Consider the following 22,324-nt stretch of genomic DNA (forward strand, 5'->3'; position numbering starts at 1 on the left):
TTGATTTAAAAAAAAAATCGCTCTAGGGTCCAGGGTAGCGAAATAGGTACACAGAAGCTTAGACTCCGAATCCTGAATTTTTAATACTCCCGACCCCTTTTAATTTGTAGGGCTATTTTATACTTCGTTATATTAATTGATAGACGCAGCGTATAAGGTGTTTAACCACAGTCAAGGAGAACCACCAAGCTACGTTTAGAACTTTGCTAAGCAATTGTTAAGTTTACTATTTGATTTTCATATTGGTGCACAAAATGGTTGAAGCTAAAACTAATCATAGCACCTTCTGTCCAAAAATAGTTTAATAATCGATGCATGATCACTACAATAATCGACGTTGCATCTAAACGATTGGTATGATGCATCTTTTTTTTTTTTTTTTTTTTTCATTTAAAGTAAGATACAGCACGTAGCAGCGCGAACACTATAGTATGAATAAGACATAAAAACGTCAATAGTTCATCAATTCAAGTCCCGAGTTCCAGTTGATTGCGTTTTCACCTTCCACTTCTATAAATCTTGTTTGTTTCATTTTCTGACAGCCTTCCCTCTTCCTGTCCCAACACTCATTTCACTACAATCCACTAAGAGTCCCGTGTCTAATATGTTTGTAAATAGCATTAGTGTGTCCGATGAAGCCAAGTTGTTAGTTGGCGAAACGTTACACATTTTAGTTTTTAAATAAAGCGCATTTGCTTTGCTCAGCTATTATTTAATTTTATCCCGAACTTATTGATGTGTAAAGGTCTGACTTTATTTTCCACTGATATTCCTTAATTCACACACATATAGAAATCCCTGTACAAAATATCAGTCGAACTTTTGCACATCAATACATCAAAACGCTAGAAATAAGCTACTTAATAGTAACATGCAACTTGAAATAAATTTTGTAACGGGGAAAATTAAAGATGTAATACATTTTGACCATATATTTTAATTAAAAGTAGCACAAAACATTAATATCAACAAAACGCTCCCACAACGTTTAGACAGAAAATAAAAATGTAGAAGTATAATGTACACCACTAGGCGAAACGCTTAGTATTTAACTGGCACCAATCTCACATACTCGTGCTTTTTTTTTTTTTTTTTTTTTTTTTTTTTGCCGGTTACTAGTAGCTGTTCGTTGGTTCTGATTAGGTACACATTGAAACTTAATAGATAATACTATTTCTACTACATTTTTCATAACTTCTTCAATTTTTCCAAAGATACACTAAAATGTAACATTTGTATTGCAATTTGCAATATACCTGTGTAACATGAATAACACAAAATAAATTAATCAACAAAAAATTTAAACTAAAATTGTTAGATAAAGATTTAATATTAAACACATGGGCCTGTGAAAACAGGAGCCAGTCCTGCCGTGTTAATAGTGTATCATGACTAAATTAAGTTTTATGAATTATGAAGAAAGAGCAAGAAGTTTCCTTTTCTTATATGATGTCGACTTGTCATTTTTTAGTTTTGTGTAATTGTTTAGAAGAACATTGCTCAGAATACCACATACAATACTAAAAATAGACCGAGAATTGGTTCCACAACTTTTACAACTATAATTTAGATCAATATAAAATGAATTGTCTGAAGAGAGTGATTTTAGAGTCAATGCTTGTAGAACACACTTTTGGGAAGTTTGTCGTAGAAACATTTTTAGTAATTCTTCACTATTAACAATATAGTGCAAAATGGCATACATGTGAAACAAAATAAATTTTATTTGATCTGTTGCTACGCAAAGTCCTACCCTTTGAAGGTAATCAAAATAAGGATTGTCTATATTATTTCCCTTACCAGCCACAACTAAACTTACACATTCCTCACATGTCACTCTTTTTCTAACACAATGAGCTGCATAACCAGCCACATAGATCCTCGAATCCTCGTCTATGTCGTCACAAGATTCCAAATAGGATGATTTCAATACACATTCTAGATCACTGGTGTCACAAGACTGATCAGAAGTGTAATCCTGTAAATCTTCAGTACTGGGTAGCCTTAATACATGCTGTAACCTAATTTTAGACTCGGATTCTAGTATCTGCGTATACGAAACATTGTAGTTACATCCTGACATGGACCTATAACAACTGAATCGTTTTTCTAAATTATCACTCTGAAATTTGCCAGTGAGCACATACTCAACAGAAAAATTAGAAAAACAGTAGGTTGTTAATTGGATCATTACCGTTGTTGTCTGCATGAGTGCTCCGTAAGTGTCCTTGGTGAGTGATACTGTATTAGGATCTTCGTACCATGATTTTAACCAGTCCACAAATTGCTGTAAATATTGAACTCTGAAATCACTGTCACTGGTAATAGGCATTGAATATTCGTCCCTTTTAACATATTTTTGACGTTCATTACCTTCCACTATTTGTTTATTATTTCCAAGAATTTCATTGTTCCTCCATATTCACTGTTGTTCGTAAGGGCTGCAATAGTGGTATCATGAAAAATATTGCACACAAACTTTACGTTTTGCCGTTCCAAATTGTTAGGGTACAAAGATTTATTGTTCAACTTATACGCCTTCCGCAAAATGTTTTCCTCCTCGCTTTTATGAAATTCCCGCAAGTGACTGAAACAAGCTTTTTGCAGCTCACCCTCGTATGGATACACAAATGTTTTTTCACTGTCTTTCAAATTTAACCAACAGTTACGTATATTCTTAAATATATGTACACTATCATACATAAGAAAAATTTTTTCTCCAGGATACTGTGGATTAGTGAAGCTATAAGATCCACTAGCAAGAAATTTAAATAGACTCTGATTAATTCTACAGGGTGGCGCGTATTGTATCTACCAACTTCAAATGAAAATACAAAGGTGTGTTATGCAAGTTTTAATGCAAAACTGTTATGGAATATAAGTATATGGACTGGCAATTTGTACACTGTACAACACTTGTCGAAGGAGCTCACTAAACTTTAAAAATAACGTCCTGTAAATGTCCGCCTTTTTCCTGGATGCACTGCTGCAGGCGACGTGGGAAGGCATTCATCACACGCATTAACGTATCCTGTGGAATGGAACTTATCACATGACGAATGGCAGTCTTCAGTTCGTCAATTGTCTTCACGCGATTGGCAAAGACCCTTTCCTTAACATATCCCCAGAGGAAGTAATCAGGAGCTGTTAAATCTGGGGAACGGGATGGCCATGAGACATCGCCAAATCGGGATATCACGCGGTTTGGAAATGTTTCTCTGAGTATAGACATACTTTGGCGTGCCGTGTGTGCCGTAGCACCGTCTTGCTGGAAATAAACGTTATTGATCACACCCCTTTCCTGCAATTCCGGAATGAGAAACGTCTGTAACATATGGCAGTAGCGGTCGGAATTTACAGTTGTTGCATGTCCGGCGTCATCCTCAAAAAAATAGGGACCAATAATGCCACACATTCCAACTGCACACCATACCACAACTTTTGGGCTACCTTGAGGCTTTTCATGTAATGAACGAGGATTCTCCTGAGACCAATACCGGAAGTTTTGCTTATTAACATACCCAGTCAGGTGGAAGATTGCTTCATCGGGCATCAAAAGTTGTTGGAGGAACAGTGGATCTCGGTTAATCAACTCAAGAATGTTCTGGCAGTTATTGAGTCTGTTTTCCTTATCAATGGCTCTCAACTCTTGTACCACCTGCAGTTTATACGGATGGAACTTCAAATCACCCAGCAAACGACCCAATGAACGTCGTGTCAAATGTAATGTTCGTGCATGTTGCCGTGCTGAACGTTTGGGACTGCGTTCCATCGCTACGCGCACTCGTTCCAAGTTTACATTTGTTCGAACACTTCGTCCACGACCTGGTGATTTCCGGTTCACAACACTACCTGTGGCCCGCCACTGTCTCACCCATCTCAGAATACTGTGTCTCTCGGGTATAGCAACATGGCGATCATCACTGTTTCGTCGCAGTGCCCGCTGAGCCTCACTGACAGAACCGGTTCGGATAAAGGCTTCCACCGCCGCAATTCGCGTCTGCACAGACCACCGCTCCATGGTAAACTAATTGCCAGAGGCCCTGCTATTCAGTGCCGTAAGCATGCGCAGCATTCGTACGCGCATTTGATCAGGGTTGCCAACTGCAACTGGTAGATACAATACGCGCCACCCTGTATTATTGTCTGTGATTATACACAATACCTTGAAACCTACAGTCTGAACATAGCTGATTACTTTTTGAACAATTTCAAACAGTTGTTTCCCTGACATTGCATTTGCTGGAACCAATTGGACAACCTCATGAAACCTTCCAAAACACGAACTTAACATGAAAGTTTGAACAGTGGTGGCTTGTTCTGTTGGACTGTTTTCAGCATAACCTGTAATTTTTTGAGCTTTGTAAGTCAAGCAACTTTTAATATGAATTTCATCTATTAATAATGCTACAATTCTTTCAAAGCTACTGAGATTTTTAAAAATACACTTGAAATACACTTCATTGCTTTTCTCAATTTCAGGCGAAATATTTAGTGAGGAAGACAATGCTTGCAAACGCCGGACACTTGGCAAAATTAAGAAGTTTCTCAAAATTTCATATACTTTTACAGAATGACTGTATACATGAAAAGCAAACACTAAAGTATGTTTGGAATACCTTCTTAGTGGGGTATTTAAAAGCATAAGCTGATCAAGAATTAAATGTACATTAAAATTATCCTTATCTATATATTTGATTGCAGTCTCTATACTGTCACAACCTTTACTTATATAATAACTGGAATCACGTGTAACCTGAGTCACGTTTGCATACCTAGACAATAGGTTTTCAATCTGAGACCAAAGACTGAGTTTCAAGTTACTAGGTAAAATCCAATTAAGATCCTTTGCTGACAACTCATAATTGCAAATCAACACACGAACACTCATGTCATTCTTAACAATTATGCTGTTCATTACAATAATTTCTTCAAAGTCTTGGTTAACATCACAATCGATATTCAGTATGTAAAAATACACATTTGAATTAACGATTTTCACGTTCCATTCACGAAGATTTAATTTTGTTGATAAATCATTTACAAAATCACTGAAATTTTCAATAACATCTGAAGACAAAAACTGGTTAACTTCTTCCTCATGTCTTTGTATTATTGTTCTCCGTCTTTCTTCTGGATCCTTCCTAACGTTTTTCTGACGAGACAAATACGAAGGAAGATTTTTGAATACATGAGGTACGGCTCCATCCACCAGCTTCGGGTAAGTCAGATCAGTCGTATGTTTGTTTCCTACAGAATCTGTATACTCCTCAGTTCTGATAATCTCAGAAGAGTCAAAGTGGTCTGAACACACCGCTGAATATTTCGTTGGATTCCAATTACTTCTTGGTATTGCGCTTAACCATTTCTTGAAAAGTTGTTCGTCTTTGGGGAATGAGAATGTTGACTTTGTACCTTCAGTTTTAAGAGTACTATCATAGTTAGATTTGGATCCTGGGACGCAACACCGTCGTGGCATCTGAAAAAAGAAAAGTATCACAGATTACACAGCAGAACAAATTATCATGTACACATACATAGATTAACGCCCTTGTTACTAGCGTCCAACAACGACATACACTGTGTTTTAAGAAGCAGTTGAACGTTAGCTCAGGAAAAAAGAGAAGGGGAAATGTTGCTCTTTCAGGCCAACGTATTTACACCCCCTATATATGGTATGCCTACTTTGAACTTCTGGACCTAGGAAACAAAACTTGCCATTAGGTTTATCATCAAGAGTAGGTTACTACGTATCGAAAAGTGCAAAAGGTCTCCATCTTTAATCCAATATATACGGCTGAATTTCGTAAATCGCCTCAAAAGCATTGACCAGATGTTGTAACAAGGCTTGGTCAGGAGGAGGAGACTCCAAATAGCGAAGCGGGTTTTAATATTGACGTTAAATCGTGTCACAGGTTTAAAAGCTTTTTAAGATCTAGATTAATATTTTCAGAAACTCTAATCATGACTTTGTAATTAAATATCTATACACAAGGTCTAATAAAAATGACCGAATTCTTTAAATAATGCTAGAATAGTTGTAATGACAAAAACGAATGCCGAACACATCTGGTGGCATCTCGTAGCAAAGTATTGGTTTCTGCAGTGCTCCTCCTTATGCATTAGTTGTCAAGATAAACTAATCAACAATTCATATACATCATAGATTTAATCAGAGTCCCTCCCTAGCCGAATGATTACGCTTAGCAGTTTCAGTGCGAGGGACCTCGGAGTCAATACCCAGCGGTGACTCAAATTTTGATGTTCATCCGGGACAAGGGAATAGATAACTAGCCCACAATATGAGTAACACTAAGGTTTTAGTATTCTTTTAAGAACGAGGCCAAAGTGTACTATTTTTAATTTACTATTAGTAAAGCAAAATAGTCGAACTTTATCTAGAAAATTAAACACACTAAAGCTAGAAGTAGCAAACATATGTCCCTCTAGACAATTTTATAATACGATGTATGACAACCAGACAGACGTAACTCTAAAACTTCCATCATCGTTTCATTAGATGTACGTACCTACCTATCAAAGCTCCACTTGATGTCAAATCGTCCTAACTCCACCTTTCCTTACCTCTTAGCGCCAAGGACACGTGATGGAGTAACGTCGCTTTGATACGAAGTAGGGCATTCAAAATTGTGTACATCTAAAAAAAACGATGAGCGAATTTTTGGAGTACGTTTCTCTCTGTTTCTCACGCATTGAATAGCTATTTAATAAAATATTCCAGTATCTAAAAAGTGATTCACACCACTGTCATTCTCACTGGTCCAACAATACAGGGCAAATATTTCTAAAAACAGATAAAGCTATGAAAATCTGTATCTGCAGGTTGATAGCCATTGAAATGGCTAAAACTATGAACTATATAGCAATACCACTGGTGAAACAGTATTGCCAATCCTAAAAATATTCTTCTTCGAATTGCAATACTGCAATTTATTACAAATATGAAATTTATATAAAAATCCAAATTCAGAGATGTATCACTTTTTACGCAGTGTTGCAAACTTACGATACTACATTGTTACAAAAGCTATATTTTTAGTATTGTCCACCCCTTATATCTTCGAAACAAATTTTGAAAATATTTTCTGCAAGTCAATAGCCAGTATGAGCAATGCCACGAAAAAAAGTGTTGAAAAAAAAAAGCCAGATGATTCAGGGTAAATCAAATCAACACCTTCATTCAGCTGCAAATGCATTCCTACACCGATGCGATATCACTCTATTCAATCTAACCTGATAGATAATAAATATAAGCTAAACCACAAATCTGTAGTATGTGGGCTACTCCATGTAGCAAATCAAACAGTATTTGCAATAGAGTGCCGATTATCCTATCTAAGCGGGGTGTGGCCTGGTCGGACGACGCGGACAGTAACAAATACATTTAAAACTGACAAAATACATTCATTAATCCAAAACTCAGTCAAACGAACTTCAAATTTATACTGTATGTACTACAAAGAACAATCAACCCTGACGATGAAAGCTGGTAATTGTCTTTTGTTTGCCAGCCGTTTGACGTATTTTATGGACTTTTTCTATTGCCAACCAGGTCGGATAACCAGACACTACTGTATTAAGAAAAATGTTGGAAAGACGATACATAACTTTTGTTTACCAATATCAATACCAAGTTTAGAACTGTCCGAAGGTTGTACATAATTGCAACAAAAGATTACTTTTTGACATTGATATTAGTTGTTATGAATAAAGTCAGAATGGCTGGTTCTCTCAAGGTTGGAAATCGTACAATACTTACTGTATTGTCACATGATTGCAGACTGTTCTCATATAGCGCAATAGAAAAAAAAAAGTTCATCGCACCGTTATTGTCAATAAAGTGATTTCAGTTTTGCATTCCTTATCAGTATTCAACCTTATGTCCCTCACAACTGTGCTCCACCTGCTCCAAGTAGCGAAACAACGGAAGGTAATTGACACCAAAAGTACATAATGAAAATGTCAATTTTTTACCTAGCGAACCTTCAAACAATTTTTCCCTGAAGTAATCAACACCTGTACTTCCACTCTTCAGACAGCCAAAAGTGTTAGAAGAATGGTCTGTCTTGATCGCCTGTCAGGTTAAATGAAATAGAGTATTCATAGTTCAATACAAGAATTACACGCCACAAAATAAATATTATAGCTAATTACTAAAATCTAAGTCTAAAATATGAGAAATGCATTAAAAAAATCCTCACAGCCTTGGCAGGGGTTAGAGCCATGGAGTCTCTGATTACATGTTATCATTAAATCCACGTTTCGAATAACGCCAAAGATGAGAGAATTTCCTTTTTTTTTTTAATTTACTGTTAACAAACTTTGTATAGCAAGAAATCATATTTAAATGTAAAATAATTACCGTTTCTCAAGTCGGCTCTAATTTCTCTGGTCACCTATATTTCTTCTTAATGATTTTTCTTATATATCCCTCATTGGTAATTCTGATTATGAAGTCATAAAACCTGAAAAGAAAATAATACTTTAATGAAAACGCACTACTCAGACATCAGTTGTATAAAGTATAAAATACTTATTATACTATAAGTGCAGGGGAAGGAGTGAGCGAAGCGAACTGGCTGGGTAAGGTAAGATTACGCACTCCATTTGTTTTAGAAGGATTTTAAACAGATTTACTTCCACTTGATTCGTATCATCGCTCCACTTACATACACTTAGGCTAATGCAAGATATAGTGGAGAGATATTCAGATAAACGGACATGTACTGTTGCCGTAGTCTCCTACAGCAAAAGGATTTATGATTCTATGCCCCATAAAATTTCCATGGCTAAGTTTTCAGTTCCCTCGTAAACAAGTATGACTCTAGTGTTCTAAAAACACTGACGAAAGTGAGTGTACTAGTTGCCCAATGTGTACAGCTATCGGAACTTCCAGATAAATGAGAAAATATTAAAGACACTACACGACATTCAATTTTTTACTTTTGTCTATAACTATCTGCACATATCCTTTATCTTTTTGCGAAGTTTTAACCAACAAATCGGAGTTTTGGCAAAATGTTAATCTTTCTGGTTTATATTAAATATCAGGGGGGCCAGCCTGACCTAATGTACCTCAAGGCGCTGGTTTACTTCTGGCGCACCACATTTTGCAATATTTATAGGTAAAATTCAATACTTTCATGAAAAGACATCTTTATAAAGAGCAAATTTTTACAAGCAATAGAATGAAATATGAAGTAATATACCTGTATTTTCTGTTTACAACTGCAGGGATACTAGTATAAGATCCTTATATGTGTTTTACTAGAGATAAAATGAGTGCATATGGAAGACAACTGTACTAGAAATTATTTTCTACCTGCGGTATATTTCTGCACAATGTACAGAAGTTTTATGTTCATATGATAAGCGCTATTAAAACTCGTATAACTGCCAAAACTCACTCGTTTTCACTACTCTCGCCCATGCGTATACCCACCTTCGCTGGCGCGCCTGCTTCGGACGCAACATTGCTGACGCCCGGACTGTCAAGTTTCGCCCTGTACTGACTCAGTTATATAGCATTCGCACTATTTAATTCGCACTAGTACAGGTTGTTTTGCGTTTTGTGACTGTAGTTTTTATTGATACATCCGGACTTCGTATGTATACGTAAATCGTAAAAGAATTGGGATGACATTTAGTGTCTCTCCCAACTCCTTAATTTGTCTATCGTATGTCGAGAACAGAACCTAACCAAACCCTGCGGCGCTTTTAACCCGTTCCTACTACTACTACTACTACCCTACGGCTACTCCTACTCCTACTACTTAGATTGGGGGCGATACTAAATATCAGTTAAGAACTATATCTTTTCAACAATTTCTTAAGATGGCCCCCTTGAATTTTAACTATGCCATGTGATATCGCCCAGGGCAAATCATTTAGGAAACAATAAGAAGGAAATTAGTTAACTAATTCTAATTTTTGAACAATTATTCCGAGTGGTGTGCCAAAAGTAAACCTGTACGAACTAAAATAACTTAAGTAAGAAAATAATGGAAACAGTTCTTAAATCTTATAGACCTGTATTGGCTCCCTGATACGGAGTTTTATAAATATTTCTTAATCTGAAATTGCCAACGGGGTATATATTTGGCAAAAATTTACTTTGGGTCGCACAGTGACTTCAGCCTTGTGATAAAGGTACAAAACAGCAAACCCTGCGGAGCTTCAACCTCCTTCGCTAGCTGTCACTCGCTCAGCTATGTTTTGTGAACTATTGCACTAGATATCGCACCAAAGAAACAACTCTTCCAGCAGAGGTCTTACATGTGCGACTAAAAGTAAAGAATTGCCCACATTTGTTCAAACCTGTACACGAACATTAATGCTAAACGAGAGATAGTATGGTTAGTTATGGTTCGTTTAGGTTATGTTCGAGAAACCAAAACATTAGAGGCAGTTCCGTAAACTCTACCAACCTAGAGTACAAGGGCAATTTTATTTGAAAAAATATAACATTTTCCCCTCGCAATTAATTAATCAGCAACGTAAAATAATGGTGCGGTAAAATTATTAGGGTGACGTTTAGTAGAAGACCTGAACAGAAACCCGGATATTCTCTTATACACACGATTATTAGTATGATTTAATATGTTGTGCTGTTGGTAATATGTTTTGCAGTTGGTATCCTGAATAAAATATTACGCAACAATTGAATATTCTAGAAAAAAAAAATAATACAGTAAAAATAATGACAAGGTTAGATCCTTATGTGCGTTTCAAGTAAAGCGTCTCATATTACACGAAACTAGTAACACTAAAATCGCGCGTTATTTGATTGATTATGATGAATATGATTGTTCAGAAAATATGACTAAATCGGCATGCTACGTTCTAATTTCAACAACAAAAGAACGAAATTTAACTGGAAAATTCAAGAAAATAAAAATATACACTATAAAGTAAATGTTTGAAGATTCTACTTACCATATATTTATCAATATTTTCCTTATCAAAAATGAACTTCATAACAACACGCCACACATAACTTTCAATTCAAATGAAGAAATCCAGTCCCAGTTATCTTCCTTACGGAAGATTTATATAAAGGAAGTTCCAGCCTTAGAGCCCTATGGAACTAATTTTCTGTATTTTCTACTACTAATTTTCTTATAAATATTTTTTTAAATAAGATTATGAATTAAGATGGCTCGTGCCAAAATGGCCGAACTATCTCGTTTTAATCTCAATTGTCTTTCACACTATTAATGTAAAACAAAAAGGATAAGCGGCACATTAACACGTTGAAATTAAATCACAGAGTTTTAAAATTGTAACACATACCACAATTGTCAAAAAAAACTAAAATAAATGAGTATTAATTGATTAAAACTGAGAGCAAAGCTCTCCACTATTCATAATACACACTGTTTCTCTTATCCAAATTCAGAATCATGATAAGAATCCTGGGAAGAAACAAGGACTACCTGCCGCGTTGCCAATTCTCCTACTTCGGGGCTATGGTATATAGAAGGCTGTGGCATGACACATGTCAGAACAGAAAAGGAGGGGAGACGTGTGCGTGCAGTGTGAAGAGCAGCTGAATGGAAAGTTTATTGTAGAAGGAAAGAAGTAAAAGATTCGTAGATAGGTGTCACAGTATGTAATGTAGTTTGAGTTGAAGGTACAGGACTCGAAATATTTCGTGGAAAAGCTGTATTGGTTCACAGTTCTTATCAGTAGTGCGGAAGAAAAAAAGTGCTCAGACTTGAAATGGCAGGCAATGATTGGAAGATGCCTGAGGCGGGGCAAGAGTGTACGGGGCAAGTGTGAACGTTCACTGTTGCCCCTTGTGGTATAGTTGGGTAAAGAAAATATAGGCCAACATGTAACATTGAGTAAAAGGCATTTGCAGAGGTAAGACATAAGTTGGCGGCCATAGACTACTAACAAAACGTTTGCATTATCGTTTAGAATTTCACAGCCTGAGTTGTTGAGCACATGCCATGTCGTACGGGAATGTGAACAGACAGTGTTGCGCGGGAACACAAGAGTTAGGAACAACCCATAAGCAATTCGCAACAAAGTCATCCATACAACAACAAAGCATCGTTCATCAGTTAAATATACCTGTACCGGACGACATGGATACGTCCTGCCAATTGTGTGGGTAATTGTTTCAGATACCCCAAATGATGAAATGTAGATTTCCTGTATCATATGCAACGAATGGTCTCACGAACAATGTTCCAATTTTGATCAAAGGAAGTCTGTGTAAGTGTGTGACCACTGTGTACGTATGTAGCACCGCACGTAACATTTTTGTGCTTCATGACGGATGTTGACATACTTTGTCATGCAAACCGTGCCGTAACACATGAAACTTGTTGGCAAATAATATAGTATTTCTAATGACAATAAAGGTATTAAGTTAATGTCACGAATAGGAGCTTAAATCACTCTCTCTCTCCCTCCCTCTCTCTCTCTCTCTTCTCTCTCTCTCTCCACTGATTTTGACAAAGAGTGCTAGTGTCGAAGAATTCCATCTATCAAAAGTAGGGTGAACTAAAGCTAATTTTTCAAAAATTGTGAGCGACTAAGTCCCGAAATTTTGTCAAGAAAAATGGCATTTTTTATCGTTAACTATTCATTTAGTTAAACGTACGATGTTTTTAAGAATTTCTTAGGAAGTATTCAAATTCGGTCCCGTTTGTAGCATATTATCCTTTTTTTTTTTTTTTGGTAATCACTTTTATATTAAATTTCTGATTTTGTTTGTAAATATTAATACTTTTCTTTTCTTGCAGGAAAAAACTTGTATACTAACGAGCATGTGGCCATAAAATTGGTAAGTTTCATTAGTTTCCATTGTGATTGTATATAGTTTGAACTTTATTGTTGTTAAAATTGTTAATTTTTTTCATTTTCTTTACTCTTACCTTTACTAAAATGATTTTCATACGATTACATGCATCCTCTGTGGTAGCTTTGAGAGTTTCAATCAAGACGTAATTGTTTTTATCGACTTTGTTTTACTGCACTACGATGCATTGTTCGTTGAGGCAGTATGTCTACCTCAGGCACGTACGCAGGAGTTTAGGAAGGAATCCAAATTCAATTTGGGGCTGAATTATTTGTTAATTCGCCCCTAAAATTAGAAATCTACAGAAAAACGGATTTCGGGGGAATTCGGACCTCCAAGACCTATCCACTGCGTATGTTCCTGCTCGATCATATTTTAAAACCGAATTTGTGACAATATATGTAACAAGGTAAATATACTTTTTGAGTTGAAGTGATGTAGTGGTAATTGGAAGTCAGTCAGAAAAATTAAAAAGTTGGTTTATTCACATTAACCTATTTATTATATTATTATTATTATTTCCAAAAACTTAGCGGAAGCATCCAGAGCAAAATACTATTATTTGCGTCTTGAATTTAGGTGGTCTCACTTTAGCGTGATTGTTGTATTCAAGTCCATTCTTCGCACTGGGAAGGTAGAGGTTATGCAAAATATCTGAATCTAAAGAAATATTCGAACAAGACCTTTATCCTCTCATGTTAGGTAAAGTTGCATAACAAGTATGTATTGTTGGTTGCACAAAGGCAAGGCGTTCTTAACAACAGTTAGAAATGTGCAGAAATTTTGACCTCCCTTGCCAATCCCTCTCTGAACCGAAAATCGAAAAAAAAAAGAAAGAAAAAAAGAGAACTCCGTACACGACTAGATCTGGTGAAGATATGCTGTATACAATATTTGGTGGCTATAGGTAACTCCTTTCTATGCGAACAACTGGAGTCTTTCTCAAAACTACTAGACTAGTGAGTGACACATGTTAACGTACTTCTGATATTTGTGTACGAGTGTGTGTTTCTTGAACCTATAAGAGTAAAATACTAGCTACAAGCCAATGGACTACGTGTTACAAGAGCACATGACTTCTGCAGTCAGTTTTTTGTTTCACGAAACAATAGTGTGGCACAGTCAGTTTGTAATTTACTATTAAACATCCAGATGAAATTGGACACTTGTACCACGGTTGTGTAACTTCATATGTATAAATAGCACTGTTCTGTTCATGCTTTCACACCGACCTTCAGCAGGTATTCAGGTTTCCGAGAGAGCGTAAGAAAAAATGAAAATAAGTGTTTTGTGACTATCGACAATGTGCTACGACTTGTCATTACCTAAACCTATTGGAGCATCTGTACGGTTACATACTGTACTAGTAAAGAAGACATTGAGCAAACAAATGATTCCTTCATTGTGTTTTTAAAAAAAGTAAAGCTGTGTCAGACGATTTTAAGTGAAGTTAAAATGCAGCTTTTGTTTCATTTCATAATTTCCACCTAATTCGAGTTAAGAACACAAGAAGATGGGATCGTTGTACAAGTTTAGAATATTTTGATTTAAATAGAATATGAGGGGGGATCAAATATAAACGGGATTTTTGTTCCTGAACATCAACAGTTGGTAGGACTGACCTCGCGCTTCTGCTATGTTTATAGTACTCGCGCCGAGTCGTGAAGCTTGACCTAGATCTACCGATTTCACCACCCAATAGAACGCGAGGGTGTATTCCGGTCGTCAACCCCCACCCATCAAATTTTGTCAGTGTCTTCTCTCGCGCTACACAGAAAACATTTCCCGAGAGTACAGTGTTGTCGGATTGGCGTCAAGTTCCGTTTTACTAATTCTTTTTTGTTGCGTTATGTTTTCGTTGTTACTATTTGTGCTAATGTTACCATTTTAGACTAGTTGTTACAGTAGTGATTGTTGTGCAATGTTATTATTGGTAGTTTTTAAATGCTTTTTTTATATATACTCGTTTACTATGTCTTCAAAGTTTGGCAACATAGTTTGTGAATTTCAGCTGTTTGACGTTTCCCCAAGTGTGCGCTCGGGAAGCGGCTCCACAAATTGTACAGCGGGGACACTTCTAAATGGTACAGCCATATGGAGATTTACGGCTAAGGTGTACCATTTAGAAGTGTCCCCCGCTGTACCGAAGTTTTCCGATGTGATTGAGCTCAAGCAAAATATTTCTATGATTGGTTTAGAGCCGAAGCTTCACGACTCGGCGCGAGTACTATAGGCTGGACCGCTGGGAGTGCAGGGAGCGTGCTGTTAGGTATTTCCCGCCATTTCGTCAGTACCGCTCATCAGGGTTGGCTGGTTTAAACCAAGATGGTTTAAACCAGCTTTTCTTAAAAAGCCAACTGGTTTAAACCAAAGAACGAAAAATGTTCGTAAAAGTGTAAGTGTTCCTAAAATCTTGATGAACACGCATTCGTGGGTTATCACGTTTTACTCCCGTATATAATTCGCATTATATTCAGACCTAAATTCCCCATTCAGTACTCAAAGATATTATGCTACAAAAGCAACTTTTGTTCTTTTTATAACTTTATGAATGTTTCTTTTGTGATTTTTTTTTTATAGTTTGTTGTTATCCAATTGCAATCAAAGAAAAATTCTAAATATTGTTTCGTTTTAATAATGTTTACTGTTGGTAAAATACATCGAAATGCCGTACTTTTTTGGGGGGAGAGGATCATAAAAAAACACCAGAGGCATGTATTGAAATCAGAAGTATCTTTGGTATCTATTACGTATAAATGAATCAGAACCAAAGTGGATTCAAATAAGTCGTATCTTTATTCACTTTTCTTACTGATATGCAAATTAAGTCGTTGTATTTCTTTAACTTGGACTAATAAAAGTCGTAATGAACTAACTTGGACTAAATTAGTTCTTGTGTACACTGCAGTATTTTGAAATTGTCCATATGTAATTCTGTAGAATGGTTTCACTTGTGCAACTGTTTATTTATTTATTTTTATTTTTATTTTTTAACCTTTTGAAATGGTTCTTGACAATTATATTAACAAGTATGTAAAGATCAGTACAACGTATTTTTGTCAGGAGTCGGCAGACGTATCGCGAGTTAATCCTGGTTTCGAGTTCAAATAGAGGACAATTTCTCTCGGATGTAAGCCGAGAAGCGGTTTGGATTTCGCTTTGAGCTTATGCAACCCCTTCCAGTGTAACCCGATTGTTGTAATATAACACGAAGGCGAAACAAACTTATTTCTGTCCATATGTGATATAAATACATAGAGCAAATTATTTAAACCAAAAAAACCTGGCTTAAACAACAACAACAACAACAAAAACGGGTTTAAACCAAAACTTTTTTTGTTTTTTCAATAAAAACCATGGTTTTTGCCAACCCTGACGCTCATGATGTGGGAGCAACAGGTGCATCCCTCCACTGCGCAGTGCATAATTGTAACATTTTTTGCTCGTGAAGGAGTTACAGCAGCAGAAATTTGCCAGAGATTGATTGCACAGATCGGGGTTCAAACATTGTCAAGGACGCGTGTGTATGCCTGGCATAAACAGTTCGAGCAAGGACGCGAACGTGTGGAAAATCAGCAACACGATTACCGTCCTCGGACCAACATTTCGGACAAAAACATTCGTGCGGTTAAAAGCATTATTGACGACGATCGATGGGTAACAGTATCAGAAATTGCAGAACAAGTTGGAATCAGCTATGGGAGTTGTCAAGCAATCATCAAAAACGACCTACAGTTCCGTGAAGTGTGTTCCGATGGGTCCCTCATCTTTTGACCGAAAATCTGAAGTTGAGACGTTTGGAGGTCTGTCAGAGGCTTAAAGCAAGGTTTGCGGACGAAGGTGTTGAATCGGATCGTCACCTGCGACGAAACATGGGTTCACCACTACACTCCTGAATTCAAACAAGCCAGTAAGGAGTGACGGAGGAAAGGGGAGGCAGCACCAGTGAAAGCCAAGACTCGACTGTCAGCTTGCAAGGTTCTTTCAACCATTTTTTTTTCGATCGGCGAGGCATTTTGCTTATTGACTTTTTACATGAGCGACGCACAATAAATGCTGAATACTACTGCGAGCTGTTGAACGATGCAAGAGTTGCATATCGCCGCAAAAGACGAGACCAATCGATTCGACAAATCCTCCTCCTGCACAACAATGCGCGACTCCATACTGCAGTTCGAACTGTCTCGAAGCTACAGGAAATGCACTGGACTACACTTAAACATCTCCTTACAGCCCGGATTTATCGCCCTGCTATTTCCATTTGTTCGGATCGCTTAAAGAAGTTCTAGGAGGGCAACGGTTTGAAGATGACGAGAGTGTGGAAGTTCGTTCGCAGCTGGCTGGTGACACGACTCTGTTCTTTTTACGATGAGGGCATCAAAAAGCTGCCCATACGCTGGGACAAATGCATTTCCAAAGGAGGAAACTATGTGGAAAAATAAATTGTAAGTGCCTTGTGGTAGTCAATAAATGAATTTAAATAAGAAACTACCAACTAACTAGGCCAACTCACAAGCCCCTGGGAAAATGACCACCGTGCACCGTGAGCCCACGGTCTTTTACGACCTCCATTTTAGGGGTGAATTTATTCCCTTTTATGACCACTTTTTAGGGGGTGTACTCGTTCTCTTTTATGAGCACATTTTTAAGGGTGTACTCGTTCCCTTTTATGAGCACTTTTCCAACCCCTATGTTAATTACGAACACATAGAAGAAGAGATAACACATAACATAGCAAGGGTGTATTCGTTCTCTTTTATGAGCATATTTTCCAACCCCTATTTTAAGATAACAGAAATTACATACGATTACGAACACATAGAAGAGCAGATAACAAACACAACCACCTCCATTTTAGGGGTGTATTCATTCCCTTTTATGAGCATATTTTCCAACCCTTATTTTAACATAGCAGAAATTACACTGACACTACGTAACACACAGCAGAACAGATAACACATAAGAGTACGTAACATAACAAGGGTGAACTCGTTCCCTTTTATGAGCATATTTTTCAACCCTTATTTTAACATAGCAGAAATTACACTGAGACTATGAACACACAGCAGAGCATAAGAGTACGTAACATAACAAGGGTGTATTCGTTTTCCTATTTTAACATAGCAGAAATTACACTGACACTACGTAACACACAGCAGAACAGATAACACATAAGAGTACGTAACATAACAAGGGTGAACTCGTTCCCTTTTATGAGCATATTTTTCAACCCTTATTTTAACATAGCAGAAATTACACTGAGACTATGAACACACAGCAGAGCATAAGAGTACGTAACATAACAAGGGTGTATTTGTTTTCCAACCCCTATTTTAACATAGCATAGAATACATGGAGACTATGAACATACAGCAGAGCAGATAACAAACACAACCACCTCCATTTTAGGGGTGTATTCATTCCCTTTTATGAGCATATTTTCCAACCCCTATTTTAACATAGCAGAAATTACATTGAGACTATGAACACACAGCACAACAGATAATACATAGCACAGCTAATAAAAGAACATGGCTTATTTTTCAACCCCTATTTTAACATAGCAGAAATTACGAACACACAGCAGAGCATAAGAGTACGTAACACACAAGGGTGTATTCATTCCCTATTTTAACAAGCAGAAATTACATTGAGACTATGAACACACAGCAGAATAGATAATACATAGCACAGCTAATAAGCAGAAATTACATAAAAAAAATTTTTTTCAACCCCTATTTTAAGACAATGAATACGTATGTAACATAGCGATTGGATACGCTCTTTGAACCGATTTGGATGGAACTCGGCATATGGGGGTTTTCGAGCATGCTGAGTACGAATATCATACTTATTTTTACCTGGGTCCTATAGTTTGTGGCATACACCCTTTTTATGACAATTTTAACCGATTTCGGTGAAACTCGGTATATGAGGATTTTCGGACATGCTGATTACAAATATCATACTTATTTTTATCTGGGTCTTATAGTTTGTGGTATACGCCCTTTCTATGACAATTTTAACCGATTTGGATGAAACTCGGTATATGAGGGTTTTCGGACATGCTGATTACAAATATCATACTTATTTTTATCTGGGTCTGATAGTTTATGTGGGATACGCCCTTTGTATGACACTTAAAACCTAATAACTCGAAAACGGAGCCAAATATCGAAGTGATGTTTCCAAATCTAGTAACTGGTCATCAAATACTACAAGTTCCAAAATAATGATCGTCGGGGTCAAAGGTCAACATACTTAAAACCTAATAACTCGAAAACGGAGCCAAATATCGAAGTATTGTTTCCACATTTAGCAATAGGTCATCAGGTACTACAAGTTCCAAAATAATGATCGTGGTTGTCAAAGGTCAACATACTTAAAACCTAATAACTCGAAAACGGAGCCAAATATCGAAGTGGTGTTTCCACATTTAGCAATAGGTCATCAGGTACTACAAGTTCCAAAATTAGTGGTCATCGAGATCAAAGGTCAAAATACTTAAAACCCAATCACTCGTAAACTGCGCCACATATTGAGGTGGTGTTTCCACATTTAGCAATAGGTCATCAGGTACTACAAGTTCCAAAATTAGTGGTCATCGAGGTCAAAGGTCAAAATACTTAAAACCTAATAACACGAAAACTGAGCCACATATTGAGGTGCTGTTTCCGAACCTAGTAACTGGTCATCAACTACTACAAGTTCCAAAATAATGATCATCGAGGTCAAAGGTCAAAATACTTAAAACCTAATAACTCGAAAGTGGATCCACATACTGAGGTGCTGTTTCCACATTTAGTAATCGACCACCAACTACTACAAGTTCCAAAATAGTGACCATCGAGGTCAAAGGTTAACATACTTAAAACCTAATAACTTAAAAACGGAGCCAAATATTGAGGTGCTGTTTCCAAATCTAGTAATTGGTCATCAACTAGTACAAGTTTCAAAAATAATGGTCATCGAGGTCAAAGGTCAATCTCATAAATGAAACCACATATTTAGATAACGTTTCCTCATTTAGTAAATTTGTGTGATCTATTCAATTTTGTACAGAGCAGAAAAAGCAGTGAAGAAGGAATAAATTTGAGTGGCTTATTTACTTTTGTATTAACAAGAAAGAAAGCAAAGATATGCCATATTAACTAGCTGAGAATTATGTCATCTTGTATTATTTAAGCAAAACGAAAGGCTAAATTTGAGAAAGCGAACATGGGCCATTTTACTCAAATTTGGATGGAGTATTTATCTTTGTATGAACTAGAAAAAAAATGAAGGTTCAATATTTCTATACAATTTTGTACTACCCAAATAAACGAAATTTTATTTTTGTACCAATCACAAGAAAATCAAAGAAGGGTCATTTTATACCTTTTGTGCTATTCAAATAATAGAGGGAACAAATTTCAGTGGTCTATTTTATTTTTGTACCAATCAGAAGAAAAGCAAAGATATGCCGTTTTAACTATTTAAACAAACGAAAAGATAAATTTGAATGACCTATTCAATTTTGTACCAACGAGAAATGCCATTTTATACCATTTTGTACTACTCCAATAAACGAAGGAATACCAACCAGAAAAAAAGAAGTGAAGATTAGGTGGATTATTTTCTTTTGTACCGACTAGAAAAGAGAAGAAGAGCAACTTTAACTAGCTCATTATGTACTCTTTACACAAACAAAAATTGACCATTATGTAACTTTTGAACTGCTGAAATGTTCTATTTTTGTATCAATCAGAAAAACCCGAAGAAGTTCATAATTTCGATGTTCTACTTTTTATACCAACGAGAAAAAAATGAACTAGCTGAATATACGAAAGAATAAATTTAAGTGACCTATTCAATTTTGTACCAATGCTGAAATGTCATTTTTAACTGGTTCAGAATTTTACTACTCAAATAAACAATGGAATATTTAGTTTTGTACCACCGAGAAAAAACAAAGAATATTGTACCATTTTGGAGTTTTCAAATAAACAAAGGACTTATAATTTGTGTCAACTCTAAAAAGGATCATTTTAACTAGCTGAGTATTTTATATCATTTTGTATTATTTCAACAAGCAAAAGGAAAAAGCAAAAAAGGATCATTTTAACTAGTATAATAAACGAAGGCATAAATATGAGTGTACTACTCAAATAAACGAAAGAATAAAATTGTAGTAACCAGAAAAAGCGAAGAAGGCCCATTTTAACTAACTGAGAATTTCTGTACCTTTTTGTACTATTTAAACAAACGATGGAATAAATTTGAGTTGCCTGTTTTTTGTACTAACCAGAAAAATCGAAGAAGGTACCTTTGTACTAGCCCAATGAACGAAAGAACAAATTTGGGTGTTCTACTTTTTTTATACCAAACAAGGAAGAACCATTTTAACTTGTTGAGTATTTTATACCATTTTGTACTACTCAAATAAACGAAAGAAAAGCGAAAAAAGACCTTTTTAACTAGCGCAGAATTTCTGTAACGCAAAAATTAATTTGGATGGAGTAACAAGAAAGAAATCAAAGATATGCCATATTAGGCTAACTATTTAAATAAACGAAGGGATAAATATGTGATCTATTCCATTTTGTACCAAGGAGAAATGCCATTAACTTATAATTTCTAGTGCATGTTGTATTATTTAAACAAAACGAAGGGTTAAATTTGAGAAAGCGAACATGAACCATTTTACTCAAATTTGGATGGAGTATTTAGCTTTGTATGAACCAGAAAAAAAAGTAAAGAACCATTTTAACTGACTCAGATCTGTATACCATTTTGTACTACTTTTTGTACCAATCAGAAGAAAATCAAAGAAGGGTCATTTTAACTAGCCAAGCAGAAAAAAGGAAAGAATTAACACTTTGTACTAACCAGAAAAGGAGAAGAAGGATCAGCATTCTATACTTTTTGTGCCATTTATTGGGGTCTCCTATTTCTTTTTTTTACCAACGAGAACCATTTTTAACTGACTTAGAATTTTATACCTTTTTGAAAAATTTGTATCAAATCGAAAAAAGCAAGGAAATACCATTTTAAATAGCTCAGCATGTTATAGCTTTTTGTGTTTTTGGTCTACCCAATTTCTTGACCATGTTGTACTATTTAAACAAACAAAGGAATAAATTTGTGTGACCTATTCACTTTTATAGCAAGCAAAAAAGGAAAGAAAAATTTGAGTGGCTTAAGCAAAGAAGTTCAATGGTAACTAACCTATTGAAAAATGAATAAATTTTGTTTGCAATTAAAAAAGCGGAGAAGGTCTACTTTCTGTACCAACCATAGAAAAACAAATTTATTTGACCTATTAACTTTTATAGCAAGCAGAAAAAGCATGAAAAAAAAGGGGAAGAAGGTTCATTATAACAAGCTAGGTATTTTTATACCATTTTGTATTACGGGTGGTCTATTTCATTTGTGTAACAATCAGAAGAAAAGCTCAGAATGTTATACCTTTGTGATGCTACATTTTGTATTATTTTTGTGTCATTCAGAGAA

The 22,324-nt window shown here is 36.0% G+C and overlaps 2 protein-coding genes across 4 annotated transcripts in view; one reads left to right on the forward strand and one right to left on the reverse strand.

The window, feature by feature from the left end:
* The window catches only part of gish (casein kinase I gish), a 253,937-nt gene that overhangs the window by 99,098 nt on the left and 132,515 nt on the right, over positions 1-22,324 (forward strand). For all 3 annotated transcript variants that reach the window (XM_081733729.1, XM_081733731.1, XM_081733730.1), the window contains exon 2: positions 12,777-12,817. In XM_081733729.1, coding sequence (XP_081589855.1) covers positions 12,777-12,817 — 41 coding nt within the window. The remainder of the gene's footprint in view (positions 1-12,776; positions 12,818-22,324) is intronic.
* Positions 4,028-11,523, reverse strand: LOC145667125 (uncharacterized). Its single transcript, XM_081734869.1, has 3 exons — positions 10,957-11,523; positions 8,384-8,486; positions 4,028-5,479 (listed from the first exon to the last, which is right to left on the reverse strand). Exon 3 carries the CDS (start codon positions 5,477-5,479, stop codon positions 4,028-4,030), a length of 1,452 nt encoding a protein of 483 aa, XP_081590995.1. The 5' UTR covers positions 8,384-8,486; positions 10,957-11,523.

This window comes from Thermobia domestica, chromosome 12 (genome assembly GCF_964235325.1).
Source record: "Thermobia domestica chromosome 12, izTheDome1.hap1.1, whole genome shotgun sequence".
In the NCBI taxonomy this organism is placed as follows: domain Eukaryota; kingdom Metazoa; phylum Arthropoda; class Insecta; order Zygentoma; family Lepismatidae; genus Thermobia; species Thermobia domestica.